The 16,699-nt window shown below is 36.6% G+C and overlaps 1 protein-coding gene and 1 non-coding gene across 11 annotated transcripts in view; one reads left to right on the forward strand and one right to left on the reverse strand.

Annotated features, from left to right (window-relative positions):
- The window catches only part of ATF7IP2 (activating transcription factor 7 interacting protein 2), a 76,665-nt gene that overhangs the window by 30,387 nt on the left and 29,579 nt on the right, over positions 1-16,699 (forward strand). For 9 of the 10 annotated variants that reach the window (XM_059881354.1, XM_005224505.5, XM_024984961.2 and 6 more), the window contains 3 exons: positions 801-935; positions 1,484-1,579; positions 4,489-4,646. In XM_059881354.1, coding sequence (XP_059737337.1) covers positions 801-935; positions 1,484-1,579; positions 4,489-4,646 — 389 coding nt within the window. The remainder of the gene's footprint in view (positions 1-800; positions 936-1,483; positions 1,580-4,488; positions 4,647-16,699) is intronic. The other variant, XM_010819104.4, reaches the window with a different exon arrangement.
- LOC112444364 (U6 spliceosomal RNA) lies at positions 9,428-9,533 on the reverse strand. The gene has a single exon (XR_003032694.1). It is a non-coding gene; the product is annotated as a U6 spliceosomal RNA (small nuclear RNA).

A 16,699-nucleotide genomic window follows, 5' to 3' on the forward strand; every position in this document is an offset into this window, starting at 1 on the left:
TGAAATTCATTAGTGTTTCATGTGCCAACTACTATAATCTGATAGAATAGCATGCATTATGCCAGATAGCACTAGTCACATAATTGTCACTAGTATCTTACAATTTTAACAATAAGAAGTCCTCCCTACTCCGCATCCCCACCCCCAACATAAAACTATGTATGGAGATTATTTTGCATATTTATGTCCTTTTTTTAAATTCAGTGTTTTCCATTTTATAGAGCTCTTATGCATATTATCTTTTTATGTTCTTATGAAAATCCTACGAGCATCCCTTTTGCAACACTATATGACATCTGTCCATTTGTGGACAGGGCAAATGAAGCTCCGAGGTGTTGTGACTTCCCAAAGGTGATACAGCTTGTTAATGACAGGGTCAAGGCTCAGATTTTCATAATTTGCTTTATATCTACTACAGATCGACCAGCCATTTGAAATAAATACAGTCTCTTTTCATAGAGTACTAGGTTTCAGTTATGGTCATTAAAAATATATATAAATGGGACTAAATAGGCTTTAATTTGTATTATGGAATTCAACTGAAACTGTAGGAAACTAAAATTAGTATTGGGAGGATAAACTTAATTTCTAACTTATCCATATATTTAAATGTTAGATGTGTTCTGCTGAATTTGATTTTTAACTTTTATAAAACTTACTGATACAGTAATACAAATATATAAATAAAGTACATTTTACTAGTTACAGTAAACCTAGAAAAAAGCAAAGCTGTTTTCAAGAAGTAGAAAATAAATTGCTTTTAAATTTGAAACGTGGTGGTTTGTATTTTTAAATTCTAGGTCAGACATTTGGTTCGACAAGAGATCTATAGTATAAGTTACAAACTATTTGATAACAAACTGAGAGAATTGACTGAACGCATTGGGAAGACACAGTGCAAGAATAAACATGAAGCAATAGCGGATGAACTCTTTGTAAGTTTCTAATTTCATTTGAGTACTTTTAAAAAGTAGAATTTAATGATGTTGTACATGTTAGGAAAAAAAAATTAAGGTATACTGAAATCTGATTCCTGGCCACAACCTGATATATTAATACTATATATAGAATTTATTATACCTCAGCTGTTTGGTCCTTGAAAAATACTTGTAGAGCCATCAGCCATTTGGTGTCAGTTCAAAAACATTTTGTATTAGCATTTGTATAACCCGTTTCAGACTTTCTTTAGGGTTTTTTTTGTTTTGTTTTATTTTACTCTTCTAGGGTTACTTGTGGATTGGCATTTCTATCACCATTAATTTTATGGTGAACTAATTAGAAGTTTCATTTTCTTTTTTAATCTTCCATTCTTGGACATATTATACTAGCATCAAACCTGATTTAAATGTTTGTCTTACGTAAGAATTTCTCATATATTTGATGGATGCCTAAGTCTCACAAAACTACATGGGCAAATAGTTTTCTCGCCGTCTCTATATGATATATATATTTTGGTACTCCGGTTTGTTTGTTTTTTTCCTAGGCAAAAATAGCAAAACTTCAAAGACGTGTTAAAGCGGTGTTATCTCAAAGGCATTTTGTGGAACCAAATGTGGTATCCAACAATACAGTTTGTAAGGTTGGTATAAATGTATAGGAGTTTTAATAACTTACTTGACCCACATTATAAGTAGTTGGATTATAAGAAGAGAATGTACTTCCAGATGAAGACATGGGTTTAAAAGATAATAAATTTATACTTAAGAAATTCCTGTGACTCTGGAGAAGTGGCCAAAACTAATGCCACTTGTATTTCTTTTATAAAATGAGTAGAGAGGCGATTTGTGATTGCCTAGACTGCCTCCCTCTCTGTCATTTTATCAGGATGAAAAATTTCAAACATACACAGAAAAGCTAAAAGAATTTTACAGTGAATGCTTGTATAGTCAATGTCTATCTTCTACCTTTATTTTTTTAATATATTTATACTTGTCATGTATCTGTCATTCTACTCATCCCCCAAGCCATCTTTATATTTGGTCCATTCATAAGTACTAATATATTTTATATCAAAATACGCTTTGCAGTGTCCACTTCAAAATATCTTAACATGAGTGTCATTAAATAGAGTTTAGGATCTGTTTATAGTTTTTATATAAAACTTAAAATAATCTTAAGTATACATTCACTGAATTTTTTTCTTCTATCTTTGTTCCCTTCAGTATCATATATGCACTAGCCTCAGTAACTCAATTGCAAAGCATTTTCTTCCCTGTTTTCTGAAAGTTTGTGTAAGATTTTTATTACTTCTTTAAATATTTGATAAAATCCACCTCTGAAAACCATTTGGGCCAAAAGTTTTCTTATAAGAAGACGTTTTCCTGAAAATATAATTCTTTAATAGTATAAAGCAATTAAGATTTTTGGTTCATCTTGTGTATTAGTTTTGTAAGTTATCTTAGCAAGGAATTTGTCCATTTTATCTAAGTTGTTGGTTTTGTTGGCATAAAGTTATTGATAAAATTCCCTTGTCATTTTAATACTTGTAAATCTGTAGTGATGTACTCTTTCATTTCTGTTACTTGTATAATCCATGTTTTCTTTTCTTTTTTTTTTTTTGATCAATCTTATTTTAGATATTTCTTTTTTCAGCTTCTTAAAAGAGAAAGAGCTTTAATTTTTAACCTTCTTTTCTACTAGAAAATATTTAAAGATACAAGTTTTTTTCTAAGCATTGCTTTTTCTAAGCATCCTCTTAGCACTTATATACTTCTCAGCGTGGAGAGTATAATAATTGTATTATACTGTATTTTTGTTTTCCATTAGTTCAAAATAATTTATTTCTCTTGTGGTATCGTTCTTTGATCTGTGGATTATTTAGAAGTATGTGTTTAATTTTCAGACATTTCTAGCTATCTTAATTTTATTGATATCTGTTTTGGTCAAAGAACATACTATGTAAAATTTGAACCTTGAGTTATTGACACTTAGTTTATGCCCAAGATATGCTTTCCCCTGGTGAATGTTCCATGTACAGTTGAAAAGAATATTGGGTGTAATATTCTGTAAGTTTCACATCAGTGCTAATTGTATCAAGATGGTTCATAGTGGTGAATCATGGCTCCCAAAAGATGTCCTGACCTAATTCCTAGAACCTGTGAGTATGTTATTAAAAGAAGCTTATCAATGAGAAGATTATCCTAGTGGGCTCAATATGATCACTGGGGTCCTTATAAAAAGGAGTGAAGGTTAAAGACAGAAAATAGAGATGGGACAATGAAAGCAGAGGTTGGATGATTGCACTGAAGATGGAGGCAAGGGCTACAAGCTAAGGAATGCTGACAGCTCCTAGAAGCTGGAAAAAAGGAAGTGGATTCTCTCCTGAAGCCTCCAGAAGGGGATCCAGCCCTGCTAACAACTTGATCTTAATAAAACCAGTTTCGAACCTCTGGCCTTCAGAAGTGTGATAGAATAAATTTCTGTTGTTTTAAACCACCTAGTTTGTGGTAATTTGTTATCACAGCCTCCAAAAACTAATACAGGATGTGGTACCAGGAAGTATGGTGTGCTGTTGTAACAAATACCTAAAAATGTGGAAGTGGATTTGGAATGGTAGAGGCTGGAGGAATATTGAGGAACATGATTTTTCAAAAGCTTGGATTGCCTTGAACAGACTTAGTAGAAATATAGATGTTAAAGTCTGCAAATAAGGGCTCAGGAGGAAATGAGGAACATCTTAGAGAAACTTTATATATTTTAAGAAAATACCTAAATCTTCATAAACAGACTGTTGGTAGAAATATGGACATTTAAAAGCACTGTCCGTGAACTCAAATAAGGAACATATTATTGGAAATTGGGGAGGAGGGAGTTCTTGTTACATTGTTGGAGAAAGCTTAGCTGAAATGTGACCTACAGTGATATAACATGGAAAGCATAATTTATAAGTGATAGCTTGTATTTTTATTAGGCTGTTGAGATTTTTGAGCAAAGTGTTGAAAGTTTGGCTTGGTTTCTTGCTTCTTACAGTAAAATGTGAGAGAGAAGAGATAAATTGAAGGAGAAACTGTTTAGCAAAAAGGAACCAGTATTTGATTTGGGAAATTATTAGATATCCCAAACTCATCAATTAGAGAAGAACAAGTTGGAAAATTGATTCATTTCTGGTCTTCACTTTACTACTATAAGTATAAAAAATAAAATTTTCTTTGTTAAAGCCGAATGTTTATTAATTCCTAAAATTCAGTGTAATAGGAATAAAATATATTCTTCATTCTTCTGTGTCTAAGTACTTAGGTATTTGTTTTTCCTTCTTTTAAAGCTAAGAAGTTACTTCATGTTGTCATTATTTTTATTTCTTTTGATGTATTTTTTTAAATTTATTTTGGCAGAGTAACTGCAATCATGATCATCAGCCATTGATTACCATATGTATGCAGAAATAGTTTGAGAACAATTTCCAAGTGAAATTTTAACCTATCAATTTTGTGTAGAAGACCACAGTTGGTAACCCTCCCCTCAGCTGCTTTTTCCTCACCCAATTAACAGGTTGCAAATTCAGAAACAATGAATTTGGATAAGAATCCAGAGTCAGTTAATAGTCCACAGGAAAGGGAAACTGTGAAATCTGAAACTACTAACTATTCAGAAAAAGCAAGTGAAAAGATTAATTGGTCACGGGAACCTAATGAAGCTGTTTCTGAAAGGTAAGCATATCTATAAAAATGCATGAACTTGCTTATCTAAATGTGTTTGTAAACACATGTACTCTTTTTCTCAATGTAAAATAGCTTAAAGCTTCCTATTTATATGAAAACTATTTTTGTCCGTCATGAAAAAATTGGTTCTTCAGAAGTTTAATTGTTGTTTTAACTGTACTAAATAAAACTCTGAATTGGTTAGATGATCAGGTTTTTCACTGTGATGATTTGTACCTTTGATATGGCAACCAGAGTGATAAACTGGATCATTCTAGTAGTTTCCACTTCTACACATAGAAGAATCAAGACCCTATGAAACAGTGATTTCAAAAAAATTACACAAAAGAGTAAGATTAGGAAAATAGTACAAGGGAAAAAGTGACTAAAATTAGTTCCCTGCATGTTGGAAGTATATAGTATCACGATAATGTCAAATTAGAGTGAATAGACTAACTTATTCATCTAATTGATCACAAAGCAACTGAGACACACCTGATCTGCAGTCTAGTTTAATAAAAGATTTGGGACTGCCAGGGAAGAAGTAATTTAGTTTAACAGAGAAGCTTGATTAGTGATCTTGGCCTGGATTGATGTTCAAGGGTAGAGGGGTGGGGACATTTTAATGAATTATTTTCACTGGTGCCTCTAAACAGTTTTTGAGCTTTATAATATTATTTATTTACTTAACATTCACTCCTTAAAATATCCTATGATTTTGCTTTTATATGGTAAATTATACCACAGCTTTTAAAAAGAGGAAACTATATAACCAAAAATAAGTGAGTTAAATAATGGCCGTTGAATAGAGACTATCACTCTTCTCCCCCAAATGACTGTGCATACTCAAGGATGCTGTAAAATTGAAGAGAAGCATTTCAGATCTACGCCATTTACATGCAGTTCTGACTCTTGAGAAGAAATCCTAATGTTCCATGATATTGAGGTCTGCATTCTAGTTTGAGTCAGGAAGCTGCTGTGAAGAAGGCATGTACTTAGTTGGCAAAGAAAAGAGTCACATTTCAATGAGTCTTTATTACTGCCACTTACTGATGCCTGTGCTGAGACTCATAAAGTGACAAAAAAAGAAAAATAAAATGCTATTAATAGAAGAAAAAACGTGAAGACACCATTAAAATAACATTTATATGCTGATATGCAAAATTTATCAATGGCTTATATCTATGATACGAACAAGTCACCTTTCCATGCTCTATAATGAAAGCAGAATGTACAATGCATGAAACTATATTAGGCAGCACTCTCAGCCCAAGGTGAGTGTGAGAATAGATGTATACAAGAAATGTGCAACTTGACCCTGTAAGTAAGTAGGTGAGGTTCAGTGGTGAGTTTTAGAAAACATTTAAGGAAGAAATAATACTAGTTTTAAACAAACCATACCAAATATAAAAATAAGAGGGACAATTCTCCAGTTCATTTCATGAGACTAGATACTAAAGTGTGTTAACTCTGACACATTGATAATGAAATCAATTGTAGAATTTTACAGAGATGGAAATTACAGTTTATTTTACCCACAGAATGATTCAAATAATCCTAAACAAGAGATCAGTAAACCAAATTCAACAATATATAAAAGTTGAGTTTGTTCCAGGAATGCTGCAATGTTGGTTTAACAATAACAAGTTAAGTAATGTGCTAGGAGAGTCATCATCAGCTCACAATAGATGTAGGATTTGATAAAATATCTGTTTTATGATTAAAAACAAATTCTTAACAAACTTGGAATAAGAGGTAACTTCCTTAATCTAATAAAGAGTATCTATGCTGCTGCTGCTAAGTCACTCAGTCATGAAGTGCTGTGCGACTCTGTGCGACCCCATAGACTGCAGCCCACCAGGCTCCCTCATCCCTGGGATTCTCCAGGCAAGAATACTGGAGTGGGTTGCCATTTCCTTCTCCAGTGCATGAAAGTGAAGTCACTCAGTTGTGTCCAACTCTTAGTGACCCCATGGACTGCAGCCTACCAGGCTCCTCCATCCGTGGGATTTGCCAGGCAAAGAGTACTGGAGTGGGTTGCCATTGCCTTCTCTGAAAGAGTATCTATAAAAACCCTAAAACTAATCTGATAGTGAAATATGGGAAATATTCCCTTTGAGATAAAAATAGAAGGGTACCTGCTGTTACCACTTTAATGTTATACTGATATCTTGGCTAATGCAAAAAAGAAAGAAAGAAAAATATAAAATATTAAAAAAAACAGTAAATATTATTGCAGAGATGATTGGGGTATTATATATATGTAGAAAATCCAATGGAATTTACAGATAAATTATTAGGATTAATTAGGGTTTAGCACAATTGCTAAACTCAAGTATATAAGAAATCAGTTGTATTCTTATATACCAAATATGGGCTTACTGATGGCCAACACAGTAAAGAATCTGCCTGCAATGCAGGAGAGCCAGGTTCTATCCCTATGTTGGGAAGATCCCCTGGAGAAAAGAATGGCTAATCCATTCCAGTATTCTTGCCTTGAGAATTTCATAGACAGAGGAGGCTGGTAAGCTACAGTCCGTGGAGTCGTAAAGAGCTGGACACGTGACTGAATGGCTAGCACACATACGAGATATAAAAAATTAGGAAATGAAAAAAATTTTAACATAATAGTATTAAATATATCAAGTACCTAGAAATACAATTATCAGGCATGTAATAACTCTGAAGAGAAGAGAATTTGCTCAGTCGTGTCCGACTCTTTGCAACCCCATGGACCGTAGCCCACCAGGCTCCTCGGTCCATGGGATTTTCCAGGCATGAATACTGGAGTGGGTTGCCATTTCCTTCTCCAAGGGATCTTCCAGACCCAGGGATCGAACCCGGGTCTCCCACATTGTAGGCAGACGCTTTACCGTCCAAGCTACCAGGGAAGCCAATAACTCTGAAGGAAATTACAAAACTTTGAGATATTAAAGAAGAATTCACTAAGAAATGTACCATGTTTATGCTTTGGACAATGCAGTATTTGAAATTGCTGTTACTTTCATTCAAATTAATTTATAGAGTAAAATTTCAATAAGTTTCATAGTGTGCAATTTTATGGAACTTGACAAGTTGATATAATTCTAAAATGGTAAGATAAATGCAGTAGGTTAAGAGGTCAAGATACCTTTTAAACAGAGAAACAAACTAAAAGGAGTTTGGCATCAGACATCAGAACGTTATGAAACTGCAGTAATTAGGATAATGTGATATTGGCAAGTGCTGGAATAGAGCTATGTAACAGTACCTGGAAACCTCTACATCGATATATTTGTGGTTTGTGTTGGAGATTGTACAGCAGATCATTGGGGAAATGATTAACGTTTCAGTTCAGTTCAGTCTTAGTCGTGTCCGACTCTTGGTGACCCCATGCATTGCAGCATGCCAGACTTCCATGTCCATCACCAACTCCCAGAGCTTGCTCAAACTCATGTCCATCAAGTCGGTGATGCCATCCAATCATCTCATCCTCTGTCGTCCACTTCTCCTCACGCCTTCAGTCTTTCCGAGCATCAGGGTCTTTTCCAATGAGTCAGTTCTTTGCATCAGGTGGCCAAAGTATTGTAACTTTAGCATCAGTCCTTCCAATGAATATTCAGGACTGATTTTCTTTAGGATTGACTGGTTTTATCTCCTTGCAGTTCAAAGGACTCTCGAGTCTTCTCTAATACCACAGTTTAAAAGCATCAGTTTTTCAGCACTCACCTTTCTTTATGGTCCAACTCTCACATGCATATAAGACTTCTGGAGAAACCATAGCTTTGATGAGAGCTTTGTTGGCAAAGTAATGTTTCTGCTTTTTAATATGCTGTCTAGGTTGATCATAGCTTTTCTTCCAAGGAGCAAGCATCTTTTAATTTCATGGCTGCAGTCACCATCTGCAGTGATTTTGGAGCCCAAGAAAATAAAGTCTGTCACTGTTTCCATTGTCTTTTTCCACCTATTTGCCATGAAGTGATGGGACCAGATGCCATGATCTTCGTTTTTTGAATGGTGAGGTTTAAGCCAGCTTTTTCACTCTCCTCTTTCACTTTCATCAAGAGGCTCTTCAGTTCCTCTACGCTTTGTGCCATAAGGGTGTGTCATCTGCATATCTGAGGTTATTGATATTTCTCACCCAATCTTGAATCCAGCATGTGCTTCATCCAGCCCAGCATTTCCCATGATGTACTCTGCATATAAATTAAATAAACAGGGTGACAATATATAGCCTTGATGTACTCCTTTCCCAATTTGCAACCAGTCCATTGTTCAATATCCGGTTCTAACTGTTGCTTCTTTTTTTTTTTTTTCTTTTTTTTAAATTTAATTTTCTTTTTTTTAAATTTAATTTTATTTTTTTTAATTTAATTTTATTTTTAAACTTTACATAATTGTATTAGTTTTGCCAAATATCAAAATGAATCCGCCACCGGTATACATGTGTTCCCCATCCTGAACCCTCCTCCCTCCTCCCTCCCCATACCATCCCTCTGGGTCGTCCCAGTACTCTAGCCCCAAGCATCCAGTATCGTGCATCAAACCTGGACTGGCATCTCGTTTCATACATGATATTTTACATGTTTCAATGCCGTTCTCCCAAATCATCCCACCCTCTCCCTCTCCCAGAGTCCATAAGACTGTTCTATACATCAGTGTCTCTTTTGCTGTCTCGTACCCAGGGTTATTGTTACCATCTTTCTAAATTCCATATATATGCGTTAGTATACTGTATTAGTGTTTTTCCTTCTGGCTTACTTCACTCTGTATAATGGGCTCCAGTTTCATCCACCTCATTAGAACTGATTAAAAATATGGAATGCTTCACGAATTGCATGTCATCCTTGTGCAGGGGCCATGCTAATCTTCTCTGTATCGTTCCAATTTTAGTATATGTGCTGCCGAAGCAAGCACTAACTGTTGCTTCTTGACCTGCATACAGATTTCTCAGGAAGCAAGTAAGGTGGTCTGGTATTCCCATCTCTTTAAGAATTTTCCACAGTATATTATGATCCACACAGTCAAAGGCTTTGGCGTAGTCAATAAAGCAGAAATAGATGTTTTTCTGGAACTCTCTTGCCTTTTCTGTGATCCAACGGATGTTGGCAATTTGATCTCTGGCTCCTCTGCCTTTTCTAAATCCAGTGTGAACATCTGGAAGTTCACGATTTATGTACTGTTGAAGCCTGACTTGGAGAATTTTGAGCATTACTTTGCTAGCATGTGAGATGAGCGCAATTGTGTGGTAGTTTGAGCATTCTTTGGCATTGCCTTTCTTTGGGATTGGAATGAAAACTGACCTTTTCCAGTCCTATGGCCACTGTTGAATTTTCCAAATGTGCTGGCATATTGAGTGCAGCACTTTCACAGCATCATCTTTTAGGATTTGAAATAGCACAACTGGAATTCCACTAGCTCTGTTCGTAGTGATGCTTCCTGATTCCCACTTGACTTCACACTCAGAGATGTCTGGCTCTAGGTGAGTGATCCCACCATCATGGTTATCTGGGTCATTAAGATCTTTTTTGTACAGTTCTTCTGAGTATTCTTGCTGCCTCTTCTTACTGTCTTCTGCTTCTGTTAGGTCCATATGATTTCTGTCCTTTATCGAGCCCATCTTTGCATGAAATGTTCCCTTGGTATCTCTAATTTTCTTGAAGAGATCTCTAGTCTTTCCCATTCTATTGTTTTCCTGTTTCTTTGCACTGTTCACTTAGTAAGGCTTTCTTATCTCTCCCTGTTATTCTTTGGAGCTTTGCATTCAGATGGGTATATTTTTCCTTTTCTCCTTTGCCTTTTGCTTCTCTTTTTTTCTCAGCTATTTGTAAGGTCTCTTCAGACAACCATTTTACCTTTTTGCATTTCTTTTTCTTGGAGATGGTTTTGATCACCACCTCCTATAAAATGTTAAGAACCACCACCCATAGTTCTTCAGGCCCTCTGTCTATCAGATCTAATCCCTTGAATCTATTTGTCACTTTCACTGTATATTTGTAAGGGAGTTGATTTAGATCATACCTGAATGACCTGGTAGTTTTCCCTACTTTCTTCACTTAAGGTCTGAATTTTGCAATAAGGAGTTTGTGATCTGAGCCAGTCAACTCCTGGTCTTGTTTTTGCTGACTGTATAGAGCTTCTCCAGTTTCGGCTGCAAAGAATATAATCAGTCTGATTTTGGTATTGACTATCTGGTGATGTCCATGTGTAGAGCTGTCTCTCATGTTGGAAGAGGGGGTCTTCTATAAATGGTCAATAAACATATGACAAGGTGCTCATCTTAACTAAGTAATCAGGGAAATGTGAATCAAAACCACATTGAGATACCATTTCATATTGGTTAAGGAAAAGCTTCCCTCATAGCTCAGTTGGTAAAGAATCCACCTGCTATGCGGGAAACCCTGGTTCGATTCCTGGGTTGGGAAGATCCACTGGAGAAGGGATAGGCTACCCACTCCAGTATTCATGGGCTTCCCTTGTGGCTCAGCTGGTAAAGAATCCACCTGCAATGCAGGAGACCTGGGTTGGAAAGATCCCCTAGAAAAGGGAAAGGCTACCCACTCCAGTGTTCTGTCCTGGAGAATTTTACAGTCTATGTATAGTCCATGGGATCGCAAAGAGTCGGACACGACTGAGTGACTTTTACTTTCAAGAAAAAGTAAAACATTTTAAATTCTGACAGTACCAGGTATTGGTGAGGGTTTGAGATAGAGAATTGGTTTTATTTAATATTTTGTTGTTGGGTGAGTAAATTGGTATGGTTCTTCAGAAAAAATTTGGCATTATCTAGAAATATTGAAGATATGAATGTCCTTTGTCCTAACAGTTTTATCCCTTGATAAATACCCTAGCTAGAAACATGTACACATGTGCAATAGGATATATATATATATATATGTAGGAATGTTTATTAGCAGCATTTTCCATAGTAACTAAAAACCAGAAGGAAAAAAGTCCATCTACAGTATAACAGAAGAATAATTGCTGTAAATCTATACAGTGGAATTCTGTACATTAACAAAAATGAACTACAGTCACATGTAACCACATGAATACTTGCACAACAAACATGATTGAAAAGAGTATACAAGGAATAGTGTGATTCCAATTCAAATGAAGTTCATCCAGCAAAAACTATGTTATTTATGGATTCAGAGGTAGATAGTGAATCCAAAGAGTGGATTAGTACCACAAATGCTATTTATGGAGGAGATTTATGATTCAAGATAGAGGCATGTGGATTTCTGCAGTGCTAATAGTTTCAAATATATTTATCTGAGTAGGGGCTATGTGAATACTAGCTTTATAATTATTAACCTGAGCATATATTTTTAATCCAACCTGAATATAATTATTAATTAGAAATTTTAGATTATGTTTAATGTAATATTACTGCTTTATGTTAGCTCATAACTGTAATCTTTAATACTTGTTTTCTATTTGTCCATTATTTTTGATACTTTTCCCTTATCTATGTCTTTTCTCTACTTACGTGACTCTTCTTTTAGATTTCTTTTTTTTTCCATTCCACATTTCCTCATTAATTACACATCTTTCAACCTAAAGGATAACCTTTAGAAGTTTTCCTGAAGATCATGATATGTATTCTTGACTCTAACATTAGAGTCTAATATGAATTGCTACTTTTACCATTTTATAGACAGTGCATGACCTTAGAACACATTTTAACTCCATTCACTGCTTCCTTCCCTTGTTTGTTTCATGCATTTGAGTTTTACATTATTTTAAATCTCATAAGACAATATCATTACTTTGTACAGTCGTTCAGTTCAGTTCAGTCACTCAGTCGTATCCGACTCTTTACGACCCCATGAATTGCAGCACACCAGGCCTCCCGGTCCATCTCCAACTCCCGTTGTTTACCCAGACTCATGTCCATGGAGTCAGTGATGCCATCCAGCCATCTCATTCTCTGTCATCCACTTCTCCTCCTGGCCCCAATCCCTCCCAGCATCAGGGTCTTTTCCAGTGAGTCAACTCTTCCCATGAGGTGGCCAAAGTACTGGAGTTTCAGCTTTAGCATCATTCCTTCCAAAGAAATCCCAGGGCTGATCTCCTTCAGAATGGACTGGTTGGATCTCCTTGCAGTCCAAGGGACTCTCGAGTCTTCTCCAACACCACAGTTCAAAAGCATCAATTCTTTGGCACTCAACTTCCTTCACAGTCCAACTCTCACATCCATACATGACCACTGGAAAAACCATAGCCTTGACTAGATGGACCTTTGTTGGCAAAGTAATGTCTCTGCTTTTTAATATGCTGTCTAGGTTGGTCACAACTTTTCTTCCAAGGAGTAAGCGTCTTTTCATTTCATGGCTGCAATCACCATCTGCAGTGATCTTTGAGCCCCAAAACATAAAGTCTGACACTGTTTCCACTGTTTCCCCATCTATTTCCCATGAAGTTGTGGGACCAGATGCCATGATCTTCGTTTTCTGAATGTTGAGCTTTAAGCCAACTTTTTCACTCTCCTCTTTCACTTTCATCAAGAGGCTTTTGAGTTCCTCTTCACTTTCTGCCATAAGGGTGGTGTCATCTGCATATCTGAGGTTATTGATATTTCTCCCGGCAATGTTGATTCCAGCTTGTGCTTCTTCCAGCCCAGTGTTTCTCATGATGTACTCTGTATATAAGTTAAATAAGCAGGGTGACAATATACAGCCTTTTCCTATTGGGAACCAGTCTGTTGTTCCATGTCCAGTTTTAACTGTTGCTTCCTGACCTGCATATATGTTTCTCAAGAGGTAGGTCATTCACTTAAAGAGTTCCTCAAATATGACTGACTCTTGAACAATAACGGTTTGAACTGCTCAGTGTTCTTATATACATGGATATAATGGATTTTTTCCCAGTAAAAATTATACCTGTAAGCAAATATGAATCTCTCAGTTTCATTTTTGATGTCTATTGTTAATAATACATATACTATCTATGGTATTTTGTATCTTATAGGACAAATATTGATGTAGGTACTGACAGACAATTCATCTTGTAAACAGACTATGTACATTTACAGTATCAGTAAATACAGAAGAGTACTATAACTGTATTTTCCTTATGATTTTCTTAATATTTTCTATAACTTGCTTTATTGAAAGAATACAGTATATAATATATATGTTAACTGACTATTTATGTTACCAGTAAGGCTTCTTGTCAATAGTAGTCTATTACTAGCTTTTGTTTTTGTTGTTGTTTAGTCATAAAGTCTGGAGAAGGCAATGGCACCCCACTCCAGTACTCTTGCCTGGAAAATCCCATGGATGGAGGAGCCTGGTAGGCTGCAGTCCATGGGGTCACTAGGAGTCGGACACGACTGAGCGACTTCACACTCACTTTTCAGTTTCATGCATTAGAGAAGGAAATGGCAACCTGCTCCAGTGTTCTTGCCTGGAGAATCCCAGGGACGGGGGAGCCTGGTGAGCTGCCGTCTCTGGGGTCGCACAGAGTCCGACATGACTGAAGCAACTTAGCAGCAGCAGCAGCAGTCAAAAAGTCACGTCCATGTTTCATCATAAAGTCGAAAGTCAGGTCTTTCAACACCATGGACAGTAGCCCACCAAGCTCCTCTGTCTATGGAATTTCCCAGGCAAGAATACTGGAGTAGGTTGCCATATCCTTCCTCAGAGGATCTTTCCAACCTGGGGCTCGAACGTAGGTCTCCTGCTTGGCAGGCAGATTCTTTACTACTGAGCCACCTACGAGGCCCATTACTAGTTTTGGGGGGAGTCAGAAGTTTATACTTGGATTGCAACTGCAAGGGGGACTGGCACCCCTAACACCCTCATTGTGTAAGAGTGAACTGTATTGACCTTTTCTGTTGCTCTTCATTTCTTCCTGTATTTCCATCAAGGATACTTTTTCTTCTGCCTCAAGAATTCCATTTAATTTAAATTTTAATTTTAAATTCCATTTAAAATTTATTTTTAAAATTCTGGCCAGGACATTTTATTTGTCTGGAGAAAATTTCATATGTCTTTATTTTTAAATGTTTTAACCTGGTATTATTGAATTATAAGTTGGCAGTTATTTTTAGCACTTTCAAGATGTCATTACCTTGTTTTCAGACTTTTATAATTGCTATTGAATAGTTAGATATCCATCTTATTGTTCATTCTTTGAGGATAGTGTGTATTTCTGTAGCTGTTTTCAAGATAGTCTGTATATATCTTTGATTTTCATCAGTCATATTCTGTCATGTGGAGGGAGAATAGTTTATCCTGATTGGAGCTCAAAGTTCTTGAATCTGTAACTTCATGTCTTTTCATTATCTTTGAAAACTTCTTGGCTATTTTCCTTTTAGATACTGGTTTTGCACCATCCTGTCTCTTCTCCCCTTCTGGTATTCCAGTTATATTCTTCTCTGTACACTCCATCTTTTTTGTTCTCTGTGCTAGTTCCACTATTTTCTAATTTATTTATTCTTTCTTCAACTGTATCCAAGTGGCTGTTAAGTACTCATGTATTTAGTTCTTAGTTTCAGTTTAATTTTCCAATCTCCTCTTCCCATTGGATCCATTTTTAATAGATTCAAGTAAGTCCTGTGGTAAAATTCTTCATCTTGTCTTCACATGTTGAACATTTAATTGCTATTATTTTCTGATTTATTTTTTATTACTCGTATCTGGGTCACTCTGAGCTCTTTCTGTTTACTGAACGTCGTCTTTGCCTTGTTTCTTTTACGGCTGCACTGGGTCTTCATTGCTTTGCGCACGCTTTCTCTAGTTGTGGCAAGCGGTAGCTGTTCTTTGCTGTGGTCCCCTGGCTTCTCATTGTGATGGCTTCTCTTATGGCTCTAGGCCCACGGACTCCAGTAGTTGCAGCATGGAGGCTCAGTAGTTGTGGCTTGTGGGCTCTACAGCACCGGCTCAGTAGTTGTGGTACACAGGTGTAGTTGTTCTGCAGCATGTAGAATCTTCCTGGACCAGGCAGGGGTCGAACTTTTGTCCCTTGCACTGAGAAGTGGATTCTTATCCACTGTGCCACCAGGGAAGTCCGCTCTATTTCTTATTATACTTACTGATTTTTGTTGTTTGAATCTTGGACATTATGTATTAAAAATTATGGAGGCTCTAAATGATATTATCTTTTATCAGAGTGAATTCACCCTATATTCTGGCAGGAGGCAGAGACAGGGACACAGCCTCTTTTACTGGTTTTAAAATGTACCCATAAATTCTTTGATAGTCCTGGTGGCTCAGACAATAACCCACCACAGTATTCATGCCTGGAGGATCCCATGGACAGAGGAGCCTGGCAGGCTACAGTCCATGGGGTCCAAAAAAGTCAGACATGACTGAGCGTCTAATACTTGAACTTTCCCATTATAAGGTAGAGCCTAATTCCTGGCTTGGGCTGTACTTAGTAGTGACAGCAAGTAGGATACAAAAGTGGCAAAGTGACACTATGTAACTAAATCACTAAAGACATTGTAGGTTTCTCTCTCTTGGATTGCTTGCTCTGGGGCAGGTTAAATACCATAGTAATATGGGGACAAGATAGGTTTCTTGAGGACATCAAGCAGCCTGTGCTGTCACACATGGTGAAGCACCTTGCCAACAACCATGTGAGTAAGCCCTTTGGACGTGCCACCCCAGTCATGTCTTCCAGTGACTGTAGCCCCTGCCAGCATGCTGACTGTGAGCTCGTGAGATATCCTGAGCCTAAACCCCGCAACTATACAGTTCTGTACTTTTCCTGCAGAAACTGTGAGGTAATAAATGTTATTTTTTATAGCCATTATGTTTGGGGATAAATTGTTATATAGCAATAGGTAAATAGTACAACATTTCAATCCAGTTGGGAATTGAGCAGAACTGAGGCTGGTTTCCAGTTTTTGGACTCAACTTATTCTGATTTTCCTCCATTCCTGTGGTCTAGCTGTTGTTTTTTTTTAAGCTGATCTTGGTATTCCAATTTTGTCTCCCCAGTACAGTTCACTTTGATATCAGTCACTTTGTTCTTGGCATCTTTGTATTCCTGTGTGGTTTAGTTGGCAGATAGATGCCTTGAGAAGACATCAGTGGCAAGTGTCTAGCTCACTTCTTTCTGGGATCTTTATA

Source organism: Bos taurus, chromosome 25 (assembly GCF_002263795.3).
Source record: "Bos taurus isolate L1 Dominette 01449 registration number 42190680 breed Hereford chromosome 25, ARS-UCD2.0, whole genome shotgun sequence".
In the NCBI taxonomy this organism is placed as follows: domain Eukaryota; kingdom Metazoa; phylum Chordata; class Mammalia; order Artiodactyla; family Bovidae; genus Bos; species Bos taurus.